Genomic DNA, 17,041 nt, shown 5'->3' on the forward strand with positions numbered 1-17,041 from the left:
TCGGCTCACCGTAGAACCGGAAGTAAGCTGTTTCACAAGCAGCCGGTCGGCGTGACTTTGAGCTCATGTGTGTGTGACACCAGAGTAAACACACACTACTTACACACACACATCTACTGTAAATCAAAATGCGGCTTCTGAGAGCAGCCACAGCTTTAACTCGACTGCACCCGCTCAGGCCCGGGCACGACACGGTCAAACAGGTGCGTGTGTGTGAACACACTCTTATTCAGCTGCATGTTACCTGTCTGTCTCATTTGTGTGTGTGTCTCTGATCATGTCCCAGATAGCACACGTCTGTATGTATTTTTAACAGTGTTTGCTCAATACGTCTATAGGACGTCTCCTGTCAGATGTCAAATAGACGTTTAGAAGATGTCAGTTTAACATGCATTCTTAATTATTACATCTTAAGGACATCTTCTAAACGTCTATTTGACATCTGACAGGAGACGTCCTATAGACGTATTGCAGATGAGCAAACACTCTTAAAAATACATATGTAAACATCACATCAGATAGACTTGTGCTATCGACTTGTGTGTATGTTTGTGTGTCTCTGATCATGTGTGTGTGTGTGTCTCAAGTGTTTATCCGCTGCTGTTGTGTGTGTATGTTTGTCTCTCTGATCATGTGTGTGTGTTTGTCTCTCTGATCATGTGTGTGTCTCAAGTGTTGATCCGCTGTGGTTGTGTGTGTGTCAGGTGTCGGTCCGCTGCTGTCGCTCGTGCTCGACTGGGTTCACGCCGAACGAGCTGATCCGAAACATCGGCATCTCTGCGCACATCGACTCGGGGAAGACCACCCTGACGGAGCGCGTGCTGTACTACACCGGCCGGATCGCCGAGATGCACGAGGTACGCTAGCAAACACACAGATGGACTACACATCTATGGGTCTCCAGAATGAGTCTGTGACATCATTTATTATAGCTCATCAAAGTTGCCGCTTAATGAGTGTGTTGGTGTGTGTGTCCCTTTAAATGCTAATGAGCTGCAGCTCCGCCTCTGTCCAGAAGAGGGCGGAGCCTTTACACAAGAGGGGAGAAACGCACCAATAACAGAAGGAGAGGGAACAAATGCTAGCAGTAACCCGTACTGTAGCTACACACACTGACCGGGTTTGACGCTGCTGTTCTCCGTGTTGGACCCGACCACAGCTCTTACACACTCTTTAAAGGATTAGTTCACTTTTGAAAAAACTTTTGCTGATAATTTACTCACCCCCATGTCATCCAAGATGTCCATGTCTTTCTTTCCTCAGTCGAAAAGAAATTAAGGTTTTTGATGAAAACATTCCAGGATTTTCTCCATATAATGGACTTCAATGGGAACCAAACGGTTCAAGGTCCAAAAGACAGTTAATAACAGTTTCAGATGCAGCTTCAAATGTCTTTAAACGACACCAGACGATGAATAAGGGTCTTATCATGCGAAACGATCGCTTATTTCAAAGCTTATTCCAAAAATGTAACTTTTCTAAGGACAAATGCTAGCCTTGCTCTATTCTGTGAGGCGCGTTTGTAACGTCACGTAATACGTAATTACGTTCAAAAGGTCACGGGCGACGTAGCCGGAAGTACAGAGTCAGAGTGTTTACAAGTTGAACGCATAGGTTGAACGTGAAAACTAACTCAAACGCCGTTTACAAAAAAAGGAATTAAAAGGGAAAACAACGATGTCGGACGATTTTGATTCTGTACTTCCGGCTACGTCGCCCGTGACCTTTTGAACGTAATTACGTATTATGTGACGTTACAAACGCGCCTCACAGAATAGAGCAAGGCTAGCATTTGTCCTTAGAAAAGTTACATTTTTGGAATAAGTTTTGAAATAATCGATTGTTTCGCATGATAAGACCCTTATTCATCGTCTGGTGTCGTGAAGCTGCATCTGAAACTGTTATTAACTGTCTTTTGGACCTTGAACCGTTTGGACCCCATTGAAGTCCATTATATGGAGAAAATCCTGGAATGTTTTCATCAAAAACCTTAATTTCTTTTCGACTGAAGAAAGAAAGACATGGACATCTTGGATGACATGGGGGTGAGTAAATTATCAGCAAAAGTTTTTTCAAAAGTGAACTGCTCCTTTAACCGCAGCTCAGAGCGCTCTGACGGGGTTCTCCAGAGGACCTGCTCCTGTAACGTCTTCATCTCGTGTCTCCGTCAGGTGCGAGGGAAGGATGGAGTGGGGGCGATCATGGACTCGATGGAGCTGGAGAGACAGAGAGGAATCACGATCCAGTCCGCCGCCACCTTCACCATGTGGAGACGCCACAACATCAACATCATCGACACGCCAGGTGAGACCACACACTCGCTCCTGCCGGCGGACACCAGCCAGAACTCCTGTAGACTAAATGCCACGCTAATTGTCTGGTGTTTGGACAGCGTTGCCCGCCGTAGGGTGGTGGTGGTGATAGCGTTTGGTGTGTGTGTTGTCCAGGTCACGTGGACTTCACCATCGAGGTGGAGCGGTCCCTGCGTGTGCTGGACGGGGCAGTGCTGGTGCTGTGTGCGGTCGGGGGCGTGCAGTGTCAGACCATGACTGTGAACCGGCAGATGAAGCGCTACAGCGTGCCCTTCCTCACCTTCATCAACAAGCTGGACCGGCAGGGGGCCAATCCGGGCCGAGCGCTGCAGCAGCTCAGGTGAGGCGCTCTCACGCAGGCCGTCAGAGGTCACAGGTCATGCTGCAGCTCAGGTGATGGTCCTTCACAGCTGATTGGCTCAGCTGATCCTGCAGCCAATGAGACGCTCCACATTTGAATAGTCTGTTTGAGACAATCAGGTGGTTTTATTTTGTCCTGCAGGACGAAACTGAATCAAAATGCAGCGTTTGTCAACATCCCCATCGGGCTGGAGGGAAATCTGCAAGGCATCGTGGATCTGATCGAGGAGCGCAGCGTCTACTTCGACGGCCCCTTCGGGTAGAGCATGAGTTTGGTGTTGTGTAGCGTGAGCCGATCACATGGTTTCTCATCATCATCGTCGTGTGTGTGTGTGTGTGTGTGTGTGTCTCGTTTGACCGAAGCCAGAGCATCCGCTTTGCCGAGATCCCGGCGGAGATGCGGTCCGAGGCGTCCGACCGCAGACAGGAGCTGGTGGAGTGTGTGGCCAACGCCGACGAGACGCTCGGAGAGATGTTTCTGGAGGAGAGAGTTCCCTCTGTGGACGACCTCAAGGTCTGTCTGCTTCCTACACACACTTTACTTTAATGTGTAATTAACAAGTAATTGTACGGTTTAAGTACAGTATAATTCTATCGGTTATGTCATGAGTGAACAGTTGAGAAAGAAATCGGATGTTTGTCAGATTATTCGGTCTTAAAGTGACAGCAGCCTAATATTCCTGCTGTCGTGTGTGTCATTAATGTTAATAAAAACAACAAATACAGCTTTAACAAAGATGGAACTTTATTTAATGTCTACAGTGAACAAATAGTGTTATTTTACATTTAGGCTTATTTATTCATTTCTGTACCTGACTATTACCGGTAGACCTTATTTAGTTTCATGTGTGCTTGTAATTTGTGTATTTGTTCTTATTTTATAGCTGACTGTTCCCTTGTCTTTAATAATCTTTGAACTTTATCAGTTAGGCTTGTAGTTTTTTTTAAATTTGTTGTCAACGTACTTCAAGTGAGCTTTAAGTAATAAATGAGAAGTACACACACAGTATGTGTATATAATATTCTTAAATTTATATGATCCATTGCACCACTACTGTAGTAAGTATGTTTAATGTGTGTAACAAGGACATAAAGTGTTACCCAGCATCCTCATCTGAGATTGAACTTCGTAAGTGACACTATATCTCAGTATCTCAGCGGCACAGTTGATTGGATGATTTGAGGTTCCTATACCTGAGTTTGTACACGATCTGTAGTCCTGCTGTGTATGTCGGGGTCTGAAAGTGTGTGTATGCTGATGTTTCAGGCGGCCGTGCGCAGGGCGACGATCAAGCGTGTGTTCACCCCTGTGCTAGTGGGTAGTGCGCTGAAGAACAAAGGAGTTCAACCCCTGTTAGACGCTGTGCTGGAGTATCTGCCCAACCCCACTGAAGTCAGCAACTACGCCATCCTCAATCAGGAGTGAGTGCTGGAGCTGCAGCTCACTGAAACACACGATAGACAGAGTTACAGGTCAGTTCATGTGTGTGTGTCGTTTACAGGGATGCTCATGAGGGCTCAAAGATTCTGATGGATCCAACAAGAGATGACACTCAACCCTTCGTCGGCCTGGCCTTCAAACTCGAGGTGAACTTCTGAAGTCAAGTCATGTGTGAGCCGCATAGTGTACCTGTGATGAACCTGTGTTTTAAAGTGCGCTAAACCTGCGTTTAACCTGTGTGTTAAACCTATGTTTTAAAGTGTGCTAAACCTGCTTTAAACCTGTGTTTAACCTGCATTTTAAACTGTGTTGAACCTGTGTTGAACCTGTGAGCTGCATCGTGTACCTGTGTTAAACCTGTGTTTTAAGTGTGTTTAACCTGTTTACCCTGTTTAACCTGTATTTCCTCGGTATTTCACTATGTTTAGTGTGTTTCCCCTGTGTTTAAATTGTGTTTACTCTGTGTTGACCCGTGTTTCACCTGTGTTACCTTATGGTGACCGGTTAACCTGTGTTTCACCTATTATTCACCTGTGTTTCACTTGTTTCCCCTGTGTTTAACTTCTGTTTCCCCTGTGTTGACCCGTGTTTCACCTGTGTTTACCTTATGGTGACCCCTGTGTTAACCTGTGTTTCACCTATTATTCACCTGTGTTTCACATGTTCCCCTGTGTTAACCCGTGTTTCACCTGTTTCCCTGTGTTAACCTGTGTTTACCTTATGGTGACCCCTGTGTTAACCTGTGTTTCACCTATTATTCACCTGTGTTTCACTTGTTTCCCCTGTGTTTCAACTGTTTCCCCTGTGTTAACCTGTGTTTCCCCTGTGTTAACCTGTGTTTCACCTGTGTTTCACCTGTGTTTTCCCTGTGTTAACCTGTGTTTCAACTGTTTCCCCTGTGTTAACCTGTGTTTTCCCTGTGTTAACCTGTGTTTCACCTGTGTTTTCCCTGTGTTAACCTGTGTTTCACCTGTGTTTCACCTGTGTTTTCCCTGTGTTAACCTGTGTTTCAACTGTTTCCCCTGTGTTAACCTGTGTTTTCCCTGTGTTAACCTGTGTTTCACCTGTGTTTTCCCTGTGTTAACCTGTGTTTCACCTGTGTTTTCCCTGTGTTAACCTGTGTTTCACCTGTGTTTTCCCTGTGTTAACCTGTGTTTTCCCTGTGTTAACCTGTGTTTCACCTGTGTTTTCCCTGTGTTAACCTGTGTTTCAACTGTTTCCCCTGTGTTTCCCCTGTGTTAACCTGTGTTAACCTGTGTTTCCCGTGTGTTTTCCCTGTGTTAACCTGTGTTTCAACTGTTTCCCCTGTGTTAACCTGTGTTTCACCTGTGTTTCCCGTGTGTTTTCCCTGTGTTAACCTGTGTTTCAACTGTTTCCCCTGTGTTAACCTGTGTTAACCTGTGTTTCAACTGTTTCCCCTGTGTTAACCTGTGTTTTCCCTGTGTTAACCTGTGTTAACCTGTGTTTCACCTGTGTTTCACCTGTGTTTCCCCTGTGTTAACCTGTGTTTCCCGTGTGTTTTCCCTGTGTTAACCTGTGTTTCAACTGTTTCCCCTGTGTTAACCTGTGTTAACCTGTGTTTCACCTGTGTTTTCCCTGTGTTAACCTGTGTTTCAACTGTTTCCCCTGTGTTAACCTGTGTTAACCTGTGTTTCAACTGTTTCCCCTGTGTTAACCTGTGTTTCCCCTGTGTTAACCTGTGTTTCCCCTGTGTTAACCTGTGTTAACCTGTTTCCCGTGTGTTTTCCCTGTGTTAACCTGTGTTTCAACTGTTTCCCCTGTGTTAACCTGTGTTAACCTGTGTTTCACCTGTGTTTCACCTGTGTTTCCCCTGTGTTAACCTGTGTTTCCCGTGTGTTTTCCCTGTGTTAACCTGTGTTTCAACTGTTTCCCCTGTGTTAACCTGTGTTTCCCCTGTGTTAACCTGTGTTTCCCGTGTGTTTTCCCTGTGTTAACCTGTGTTTCCCCTGTGTTAACCTGTGTTTCACCTGTGTTTCCCCTGTGTTAACCTGTGTTTCCCGTGTGTTTTCCCTGTGTTAACCTGTGTTTCAACTGTTTCCCCTGTGTTAACCTGTGTTAACCTGTGTTTCACCTGTGTTTCCCCTGTGTTAACCTGTGTTTCCCGTGTGTTTTCCCTGTGTTAACCTGTGTTTCAACTGTTTCCCCTGTGTTAACCTGTGTTTCCCCTGTGTTAACCTGTGTTAACCTGTGTTTCCCGTGTGTTTTCCCTGTGTTAACCTGTGTTTCAACTGTTTCCCCTGTGTTAACCTGTGTTTTCCCTGTGTTTCACCTGTGTTTCACCTGTGTTTCCCCTGTGTTAACCTGTGTTTCCCGTGTGTTTTCCCTGTGTTAACCTGTGTTTCAACTGTTTCCCCTGTGTTAACCTGTGTTTCCCCTGTGTTAACCTGTGTTTCCCCTGTGTTAACCTGTGTTTCCCGTGTGTTTTCCCTGTGTTAACCTGTGTTTCAACTGTTTCCCCTGTGTTAACCTGTGTTAACCTGTGTTTCACCTGTGTTTTCCCTGTGTTAACCTGTGTTTCAACTGTTTCCCCTGTGTTAACCTGTGTTTCACCTGTGTTTCCCCTGTGTTAACCTGTGTTTCCCGTGTGTTTTCCCTGTGTTAACCTGTGTTTCAACTGTTTCCCCTGTGTTAACCTGTGTTTTCCCTGTGTTTCACCTGTGTTTCACCTGTGTTTCCCCTGTGTTAACCTGTGTTTCCCGTGTGTTTTCCCTGTGTTAACCTGTGTTTCAACTGTTTCCCCTGTGTTAACCTGTGTTTCCCCTGTGTTAACCTGTGTTTCCCCTGTGTTAACCTGTGTTTCCCGTGTGTTTTCCCTGTGTTAACCTGTGTTTCAACTGTTTCCCCTGTGTTAACCTGTGTTAACCTGTGTTTCACCTGTGTTTTCCCTGTGTTAACCTGTGTTTCAACTGTTTCCCCTGTGTTAACCTGTGTTTCACCTGTGTTTCCCCTGTGTTAACCTGTGTTTCCCGTGTGTTTTCCCTGTGTTAACCTGTGTTTCAACTGTTTCCCCTGTGTTAACCTGTGTTTCACCTGTGTTAACCTGTGTTTCAACTGTTTCCCCTGTGTTAACCTGTGTTTCCCCTGTGTTAACCTGTGTTTCCCCTGTGTTAACCTGTGTTTCAACTGTTTCACCTGTGTTAACCTGTGTTTCACCTGTGTTTTCCCTGTGTTAACCTGTGTTTCAACTGTTTCCCCTGTGTTAACCTGTGTTTCCCGTGTGTTTTCCCTGTGTTAACCTGTGTTTCACCTGTTTCCCTGTGTTAACCTGTGTTTCCCGTATGTTTTCCCTGTGTTAACCTGTGTTTCACCTGTTTCCCTGTGTTAACCTGTGTTAACCTGTGTTTCCTGTGTTAACCTGTGTTTCACATGTTCCCCTGTGTTAACCCGTGTTTCACCTGTTTCCCTGTGTTAACCTGTGTTTACTTTATGGTGACCCCTGTGTTAACCTGTGTTTCACCTATTATTCACCTGTGTTTCACTTGTTTCCCCTGTGTTTCAACTGTTTCCCCTATGTTAACCTGTGTTTTCCCTGTGTTAACCTGTGTTTCACCTATTATTCACCTGTGTTTCACTTGTTTCCCCTGTGTTTCAACTGTTTCCCCTGTGTTAACCTGTGTTTCACCTGTGTTTCACCTGTGTTTCACCTGTGTTTCCCTGTGTTTCACCTGTTTCCCTGTGTTAACCTGTGTTTCCTTTTCCTTAGGCGGGGCGATTCGGTCAGCTGACGTACGTGCGTGTATATCAGGGTTGTCTGAGGAAGACCGAGTACATCTATAACACCCGCACGGGGAAGAGGGTGAGAGTTCAGAGACTCGTGCGACTCCACGCAGACCAGATGGAGGTGAGACATGTTTCTCTCTCAGTGAGACTGTTCATTTCTTCTCTCTCACTCACTACATTTACATGCAATCAAATAATCCATTAGTAATCGAATTAACAGCTCAATCAGACTGAAAAGCCTTCATGTAAACACCGATTGAGCTCGATCCCAATGAGATTTTGATCGGATTGAAAGGGGTGGTTCATTCCTTTTCTAATCCGATCGTGAGAACGTAAACTCTTGATCAGATTGAAAACCGAAACTGAAAGGACTGCACATGTGCAGTGATACAGACTGTTCTTCAGATGAAGAGTGTGTGGTTGTGTTTCTTGTGTTGTTCAGGACGTAGAGATGGTGTTTGCTGGAGACATCTGTGCGCTGTTTGGCATCGACTGTGCCAGCGGAGACACATTCACTGCCCGCACTAATGCCAACCTCTCCATGGTACGTCATCAAACGAGAATATCACCCTAAACCTGCTCAGAAACACAGGGATCCCGAACACGCGAACACAACATCTGTGTAATAATGTGAGGAATAATGTGTGTTCCAGGAGTCCATCCATGTTCCTGAGGCTGTGATCTCCATGGCCATACGACCCGCCAACAAGGTACAGGACCACTGAAGCCCTCGCTCGCCCGCTCTCTCTCTGTCCTCATCTATAAGAGTGTGTGATCGGCTTCCTCTTCTGTCTTCTAGAACGACACAGACAAGTTCTCCAAGGGGATCAACCGCTTCACCAGGGAAGACCCCACGTTTAGAGTTCACTACGACACCGAGAGCAAAGAGACCATCATCTCCGGCATGGGGGAGCTGCATCTGGAGATCTACTCGCAGGTACACACACACACCTTTGAGCTGCAGCTGGAGATCTACTCGTGTGTGTGTGTGTGTGTGTGTGTGTTCTAAAGGATGGAGAGGGAATATAACTGTAGCTGCGTTTCCATTACCCTTCAATTTGCGCAAATTGAAATTGCGAAATGAAAATACGCTCAATGGAAACACGTCAGTTTCGCAAAAACTCCTGTTTATCGCAAAAAAGTTTTTACGCTCGCATGAGGAGGTTTTCCAGGCAATTCGAAAAAGGATTTTTTCGCAAAACTGCAATGGAAACGGATTTTGCGCATTTACAGTCACCTGACTTAGAAGACGGAGTGTGTTTTAGGTCCGTGTCCGGAAATAATAATAATAATAATTATCATCATTAGCCTATTATAACATTTATTAGGCTACATGTAGAAGAGGCTTTTTTATCCAAAAAATGAACAAAGCAATTCGTCACATCTCATTCATGTACAGGTTGGACAATAATAAGCTAAGATTATCACAAATAAACACTCGATTTTGACCAATATATCCAAGAGTGTGTGCGGAGTTTGGAGCACTGGATGGCAGACAGGCGTGGGCGCGTCGTGAACACTTTCATTTTCCCATCAACAGTGGAATCAACTTAAAATACTCTAGCATTTCTGGTTATACAGAAAATAATAATACATTATTCGCAACTACTTTTATTTGCGTAATGTCACAATAACAAGAAAATGTTTTTCTTTTGTAAAATAACATAAAACAATCAGGCGCGCTTTATGATCTTCGTGAACTGGAGCGCGAGAACTGAACCAATAGCCTTTATAGACTAAGTTTTAAATGTCCACTTTAAAAAGAACAAATTCGAATCGTAAGCTAATATCTTCTGATTATGTAATCCGTATGAAAGGTGCCGTTCTCTCTAAAGGTGCATCCGGAGATTATGTTTTTAGCTCGTTATTTTTTCAGACGCATTTATAATAATAAAGCACTGCGGGAAAAAATATCATAAATAGGCTATCCATGTTCTAATTTGGCCTTAGAAAACCAGTAAAATCTACATTTTTTTCCCCATATTAATTTGTGAATATTTTAAATGTTTTAAAGGGAGCAAAAAGTCATAAACAAATATCTGAAAATTCATTGAGATGTAGCCTATATAGCGCAGCATTGGTGTGGTCAAACTAAAATGATGGTGTTTAACTTTGCGTTTTAAAAATACAACAACCGTTCATTTTTCTTTTTGCAACGACCGTTTGGACACAATACGAGATAGAGTTCTTTATTAAATTCATATAAAAAAGAAACGATAATCACAGGAATAGCCTCTCTAAACCTCAAAGAAATGCCATCAAGACATCGAAGCAGAAATAAGGGAGAAACACCAGGAACTCAATGCTTGGTTAACACATCACGTCTCCTTCCATTAATAATAATAATAATAATAATAATAATAATAATGTCTAGTGCGGTGCATGGCTGTGAAATAAGTTATAAACCTACCAAAGTCCGTTGATTTTGCATAACATCGGTTAATGGAAACACCGTCATTTCGCAATAGTTTTTTATCGAAATTTGTAAAATATCGCAAAAGTTTTGTGCAAATCTGTAATGGAAACGCGCCTTGTGTGTGTTCTAGAGGATGGAGAGGGAGTATAACTGTCCGTGTGTGATGGGGAAGCCGAAGGTGGCCTTCAGAGAGACGGTGACCAGCGCTGTGCCGTAAGTCCTGCACTTACACACATCACACATGAAGAAATCATATTCATGTCATCTGACGGATGAAGATCTGATCCTGAACACAGACCTTATCCTCAACTCAAGCCAAAGTCATCGTAACTCTTTATTTTACAGTGGTTACACACGTTACATACATCTACTGTACTGACTAGCGCTGTCAAGTAAAGATTCGGATTGAGCTTTTCAGCCATTTTGACAGCCCTAGCAGTGGAAAGTAAGTACATGTTGTTAATGAATATCACTCTGCACTTAAATGTAGAATTAACCGTTAAAAGGAAACATAGTAGTAGTTTAACCAAAATCATTTGAAAAAGTAAACATTAACTGAATACGTTTTTTTTAATCCAATTTGCGTTAAAAAAAACACGTATAAAACTTTAACCTTTAAAAAAAACGTATAAAACTTTAACCGACTTGAATTGAACACAGGAAATATACAATATCTAATTTAAAATATGGCATATGTTTGCATGTGTCCAGCCGTGCGGTCAGAATCAGAGGAATGAACTGCAGCCAGCGGTGTTTCTCTCTGTTTATTAGTGTTGATGCGTGATCAGACAGTGTGTGTGTGTGTGTGTGTGTGTGTGCTCAGTCTGCTGTTGGCGGGCCGGTTTCATGAGGGCACTTGGGAAGCCACTCGGTCTCCAGCACTCTCACGCCCCCCTCAGGAGACCAGGAGCATAACAGCTTCCAGTGGATGATCTCCTGCACAACAGATCATGATATTAACACACACTCGTCCTCTGTCCGAGACTCTGCTTTAATGATGTGTGTTCCTCACCTGCGAGACGATGTCATGAAGGAGAACGTGGTACCTCAGCATCAGCTGCTTCTCACTCGTCTCCTACGATAGAGGATGAAATTACTTGAGGCAATCACTTACAACACGTTAAAGCAGGGGTATTCAGTCAAAGTCCAAGAGCAGTGTGTGTGTGTGTGTGTGTGTGTGTGTAGCTCTGACCTGCTGTGTGAGGTTGGCCACCTGTGCCAGGTTATACTCGGTGTTCTCGCTGGACTCTCTCAGCATGATGAAGGACGCCGCCACACGAGCCAGATGCCAGAACGGCTGCATGTCCTGACTGATGTTCCCATAGCTGTCTGCACACACACACACACACACACACACAGAGAGAGAGAGAGTTCAGAAGAGACTTCTCTTAACAACATTAAACATCTTTCTGATCCCAAACGTTTGACTGGTAGTGCTGGTGTGTTAGTGTGTGTCACACACACCCGGCAGGTCATGCGCGGAGACGGCGCTGTGAGGCGGTGTGTGTTTCTGGTAGAAAGCGAGTTCCTCCGGCGAGCTGCTGATTTGTGTCAGATCCTCACAGCGCAGATGCACCTCCGGGGGAGTGTGTGTGCGCGTCTCCGTCCGGGGGAACAACACGTCCGCTGAGCAGCGCAGCACTGAGCCCTGACACACACACACACACACAAGAAACGTGTCATGATGGAAAACCAGGGCTTCACTCCATCACATGCGTTCAAAAGCTTGGGGTCGGCGAGACCTTTTTTCATTATAAAGACACTTGTAAGGTTACAAAAGTGTATTAAATGCTGTTTTTTTGAGCATTCTATTCATACAACATGAAATATGAAGCAGCACAACTGTTTAACACTGAAAATCATTACAATGCAGTCCCTCCAGGATTTCGCGGGCCTTTTTTGTGATTGTTGCGGCCTAAAATGCCTGATGTTGCGGCCGCTTTTTTAAAAAGTTGCGATAAAAGTTGCAAAGTTCTTCTGCATGTTTTTATAGGTTAAAACGGCAAAGATAGATAGATTTTTACTTAAAATGCCCATATTATGCTTTTTGGCTTTTCCCCTTTCCTTTATTGTTATATTTTTTTGTGCATGTTATAGGTTTACTAAGAGAGAAAAGTCCAAAGTCCACCCCAAAGGGACTTATTATGTCCCACAGAAAACACTGTTCATCATCTGCATCTGCTCTATTGTAGTCCAGAATTGACTTAAGAGACAAAGTCACACACTTTGTAACACACGAACAAACTAACTAACCATTAGTAACCATAAAAGGCAAAACAAACGATTTAAAGACACAGCAAAACCTAACAAACTAAGCTTCTTTTTTTTTTTAAACAAGATCTGCACCTGCAAAAAAGTCAATGTGCAGAACCTCACAAACATTAAGCAGCATTTATGTTGAAAGATGCCAATACTAATAAAGTGCAAAATACAGTTTTAGGAATAGCCACTAAAGTTAAATGGTGGAAAAACCAAAATGTTTGATAATGTATTTTAATATAGCTAATATAATATAATATAGCCGCATATCCAATAAAGCTTAATTTTTTTTTGTCAGACGAACGAGTCGGCTAGCTATTTTTTATGTGTAAAATTTTCTGAATTGAGAGAGTTCGGGAACTGGGTGAACTAATGCACTGTGATAGTGAGTAGCCTATTACAAGTGATAAACACAAGAAAAGAAAGGAAAATAAAATGATCAAACTCAATTCTTTAAATATAAAACAAAAGAGAAGCAGATAAGTGATAAGTCCGTGGAAACAACACTGGTCATTGGCGTCTGTCAGCTGCCGTGCTGCTCCTCTACTGCAGCCGTTCGCAGAGAGAGGTGTGACGGCAGGGAGAAAGCAAACCTCGCGCTCGCAGGCAACATTTGGTTACTGAGGTTTGTCCAAAAAGCCGCTAGTTTTGTCTCTAGTCGCTTTTTTATATCACTAAATATAGCGACAAAGACTAAGTTGGCAACATTGGCCTTTTCTGTTATTTTTGTAGGTAGCCTAAATGTGAGACGTTGGCAGTCCACATCTGCTGCGTCTTCTGAACAAAACAAGTGAGTTTGCTGACGTATGACGACGCTTTGCAGGAGACCGCGGCGCGATGATTCGTCAAAGTTGCAAAAAAGTTGCGGTGATTTTTCAAAATTGCAAGGCGCACTGAATTCACGTGGATTTGTTGAAGTTGCGTTAATAGTTGTGATTGCGACATCACGAAATCCTGGAGGGACTGACAATGATTTCTGAAGGATCATGTGACACCGAAGACTGGAGTAATGATGCTGAAAGTTCAGCTTTTGATATCAAGAATAAATTGCACTTTACTATATGGCCTGACCCTGCTCGCAACGAAAGCCACCGCCCAGCCCATCAGGAGGGCTATGGCCAGTTGAGTGGTGCCTTCCTCGACTCTCCTATTTCCTCCACTGGTCTCTTCGGCCCTGCGGTGGACGGCTTCGCTGAGCGCTTCATGACTACACAGAAGCCATCGCAGCTATCGCTCCAGACTCAGCAGCCAGCCAAACCAGCGTCCTCATCAGACAAAACCCTTCCCACCTAAGCGTCAGGGACCCTGGCTTAGGATTACGCTGGACCAAGAAGCAGTCCTGCTCATCCAGACAGGAAGAGTTGAGGGTTAAGTCTCGCTGTGGCCGGACCACACTCCTAAAAGCCCCCGTCACAGACTGATTTTGAGATTTGCTTTCGAAGGGGTGGCCTACCTGTATACATTCCTCCCATTCGGACTGTCCCCCCTGCCTCGGGCCCTGGGTACTCGGTACCCTTTACCCCCCCAGTCCGACGCCCCTGCCTGGGCCCAAGCTCTTTTACGAAGTGCTAGATGCAGCATTATCCCCCTTAGACAGAAGGGAATGAGCATCTTGAACTACATCAAGCTATTCAGAGGAACAGATCTGTGCTCCTCAGCCATTTGGACTCATAATCAGCACAGCCAAGAGCTCTCTGTTCCCCAGTCAGAGGATCTCCTTCCTGGGTGCAGTTATAGACTCAGTCCATGTCTTAATCCCATCAGACAACACGACAGTAGTGTCCTAAATAAACCGTCAGGGTGGGCTCAGGTCGAGACCTTTGTACAGGCTAGCCAGAAGTCTCCTCTTATGGGCACAAGGCAACCTGTGCTCGCTGAGAGCGACTCGTGTGCCAGGATGACTGAACCAGGGAGCAGACATGCTTTCCTGGGGCAGTGTATCACCAGGGGAATGGACCCTTCAGAGCGTTTTTGGGAGAGCAGAAGTCGACCTCTTCACCTCCGAAGACTACTTTCACTGCCTAATATTCTTCTCGAAAGGCAGTCCTTCTAGTGGCCCCTCTCTGGCGGACCCAATCTTGGTTCCCCGAGTTGATCACAGCAGCCCCAAGGCCGATACCCCTAAGGAAAGACCTCCTTTCCCAAGCGAACAAGATGATTTAGCACTATGGGCCCTCCATGTGTGGCCCCTCAACAGGAGCTTACGAGAGTCCTAAACACCATTTGTGAGGGTAGAGGTCGGCCCACAAGACACCTCCATGCCCTTAAGTGGTCTGTGTTCTCCAGCTGGTGCCTAGACCCTGCTTACGCCAAGTACCACTGGTTCTTTAGTTTCTTCAACAGCTACTGGATGCGGGCTGTATCCTATCTATGCTCAGAGTCTACATGGCGGCTGTTGTAGCTTTCCATGCCCCAGTTGCCGCCCAGTCATTAGGGAAAAGTGACATAAGTGGAGCAAGGAGGCTCAACCCGCCACGTCCCCCTTCAGTACTCTCCTGGGACCTATCGACGGTCCTCAGGACCCTCAAAGGGCCTCCATTCGAGCCGCTACAATCGGCAGAATTGAAGCCACTCTTGCTCAAGACTGCACTACTGCTAGCCTTAGATCGGTCAAGCAAGTAGGGCACCTCCAAGTGCTCTCTGTTAGTGCTTCCTGTCTTGAGTTTGAAGCAGGCGACTCTAATGTCGTCCTTAAGGCAAGCCATGGTTATGTGCCCAAAGCTCAAGTACTGCTCTTCTCACGTCGGAAGACGAGCAACAACTGCACCTGCTCCTCCCGGTCCGGGCCCTGAGAACATATATAGAGCGCTAACGTAACCTCGGTTCCCTGAGATAAGGGAACGAGTATTGTGGAGATGGCCGAGCTATGTTGCACACGACTTGCTGTTCGTTGCTTCAGTCGATTTAACCTGAATCCCATGGCGAAATGAGCGTCTTTTATAGGCAGATGCCCCTCCCCTTTTCAAGAAGAGACTTCTTTAAAAAAACATCGCAACATCTTGCTGACCACAAAACGTTTTGTAATGCATCGATTAAGGAGTTTAATAATACTACTTAAATATATATTGCTGTTACTATAATAGAATATTTGGAGAATATCCCAATTTTAAAGTATGGCTGGCACTTGCTGTCCGGGAACCGCCACTCAAAATGACTGTTTATGACAAATAATCCTGATCCATCAGTTTGACTGAATGAGCTGGATTACGTCAGAATCTGTTTTGTGTTTTAATCAGACGTCAGTCTCACAGCAAGGCATGTTTCTACAGCAGGGAGAAACACAACGCTTGTTATCTGTCAAAATGACAGATAATAGTTAATGATGAAACACAACATCCATATTACATAACTTGGGTTTGCCAGGGTTTCAATGGACTGAATCTTTGATGGATTGGATATTATGAGAGAATTAAAGTGATTTTGACCTTTGCTGCATGTGAACCTGTTGTAGGAGACTCCAAAACAACATTAGGAACCTTTAAAATAGCATAACGGGGCACTTTAATACTCTTATAATTTTAAAGGGTTAGTTCACCCAAAAATGAAAATTAAGTCATTAACTCCTCACCCCCATGCTGTACCAACCCCGTAAGACCTTCGTTCGTCTTCGGAACACAAATGAAGATATTTTTGATTAAATTTGAGAGCTGTATAACTACCACATTGGCTCCTAAGGGACTGCCTCTTGACGGCCCAGAAAGTCAATGAAGAAAATGTTTAAATATCACAAGTGACAACCGTGGCTCAACTATATGTTTATCAAGCGACGCGAATACTTTTTGTGCGAAAAAACAAACAAAAATAACGAGTTTATTCGACTATTTCTTTTCTTCCTTGTAGGCCAGAAACGAGATTTCCTTAGATTTCCACGACGCATGCGCGAGATTTGCGATCTGCTTACACTACTTCAGTTCAGTTCTCGCGCATGCGTCGTGGAAATCTAAGGAAATCTCGTTTCTGGCCTACAAGGAAGAAAAGAAATAGTCGAATAAACTCGTTATTTTTGTTTGTTTTTTCGCACAAAAAGTATTCGCGTCGCTTGATAAACATATAGTTGAGCCACGGTAGTCACTTGGGATATTTAAACATTTTCTTCATTGACTTTCTGGGCCGTGAAGAGGCAGTCCTTTAGGAGCCAATGTGGTAGTTATACAGCTCTCAAATTTAATCAAAAATATCTTCATTTGTGTTTCGAAGACGAACGAAGGTCTTACGGGGTTGGTACAGCATGGGGGTGAGTAATTAATGACTTAATTTTCATTTTTGGGTGAACTAACCCTTTAAGTTAGATGGCTAATGTAGTTAAAATGTTAACAAACAAACCTTATTGTAAAGTGTCACTGAAAACATCCCTAAAATATCATACCAAAATCAAATCATATTGTGGTGAAAAAAAGATTGTCAGAGTCAACAGATACTCTCTTCTCGAACAGCGACAGAAGTTTATGCACTGATTCCAGAGCTCTTCCAGTGGGTTTAACAGGAGTCAGAGTCGTGTTGTTGACTGGGTTT

The 17,041-nt window shown here is 44.3% G+C and overlaps 2 protein-coding genes across 3 annotated transcripts in view; one reads left to right on the forward strand and one right to left on the reverse strand.

Annotated features, from left to right (window-relative positions):
• The window catches only part of gfm1 (G elongation factor, mitochondrial 1), a 22,214-nt gene continuing 5,173 nt past the window's right edge, over positions 1-17,041 (forward strand). Inside the window, exons 1-13 of the mRNA XM_039654084.2 lie at positions 1-203; positions 705-857; positions 2,172-2,304; positions 2,448-2,652; positions 2,815-2,931; positions 3,036-3,186; positions 3,940-4,094; positions 4,175-4,259; positions 7,838-7,975; positions 8,297-8,398; positions 8,508-8,564; positions 8,654-8,791; positions 10,401-10,483. Of these exons, the coding sequence (XP_039510018.2) occupies positions 129-203; positions 705-857; positions 2,172-2,304; positions 2,448-2,652; positions 2,815-2,931; positions 3,036-3,186; positions 3,940-4,094; positions 4,175-4,259; positions 7,838-7,975; positions 8,297-8,398; positions 8,508-8,564; positions 8,654-8,791; positions 10,401-10,483 (1,592 nt within the window). The 5' untranslated portion in view covers positions 1-128. The remainder of the gene's footprint in view (positions 204-704; positions 858-2,171; positions 2,305-2,447; positions 2,653-2,814; positions 2,932-3,035; positions 3,187-3,939; positions 4,095-4,174; positions 4,260-7,837; positions 7,976-8,296; positions 8,399-8,507; positions 8,565-8,653; positions 8,792-10,400; positions 10,484-17,041) is intronic.
• Positions 10,592-17,041, reverse strand: part of lxn (latexin) — a 13,410-nt gene continuing 6,960 nt past the window's right edge. For both annotated transcript variants that reach the window (XM_089120834.1, XM_089120833.1), the window contains 4 exons: positions 11,735-11,918; positions 11,463-11,599; positions 11,283-11,345; positions 10,592-11,206 (listed from right to left, as the gene is read on the reverse strand). In XM_089120834.1, the coding sequence (XP_088976960.1) occupies positions 11,090-11,206; positions 11,283-11,345; positions 11,463-11,599; positions 11,735-11,918 (501 nt within the window). In that variant the 3' untranslated portion in view covers positions 10,592-11,089. The remainder of the gene's footprint in view (positions 11,207-11,282; positions 11,346-11,462; positions 11,600-11,734; positions 11,919-17,041) is intronic.

Source organism: Pimephales promelas, chromosome 16, assembly GCF_988280905.1.
Source record: "Pimephales promelas chromosome 16, fPimPro1.hap1.1, whole genome shotgun sequence".
In the NCBI taxonomy this organism is placed as follows: Eukaryota; Metazoa; Chordata; class Actinopteri; order Cypriniformes; family Leuciscidae; genus Pimephales; species Pimephales promelas.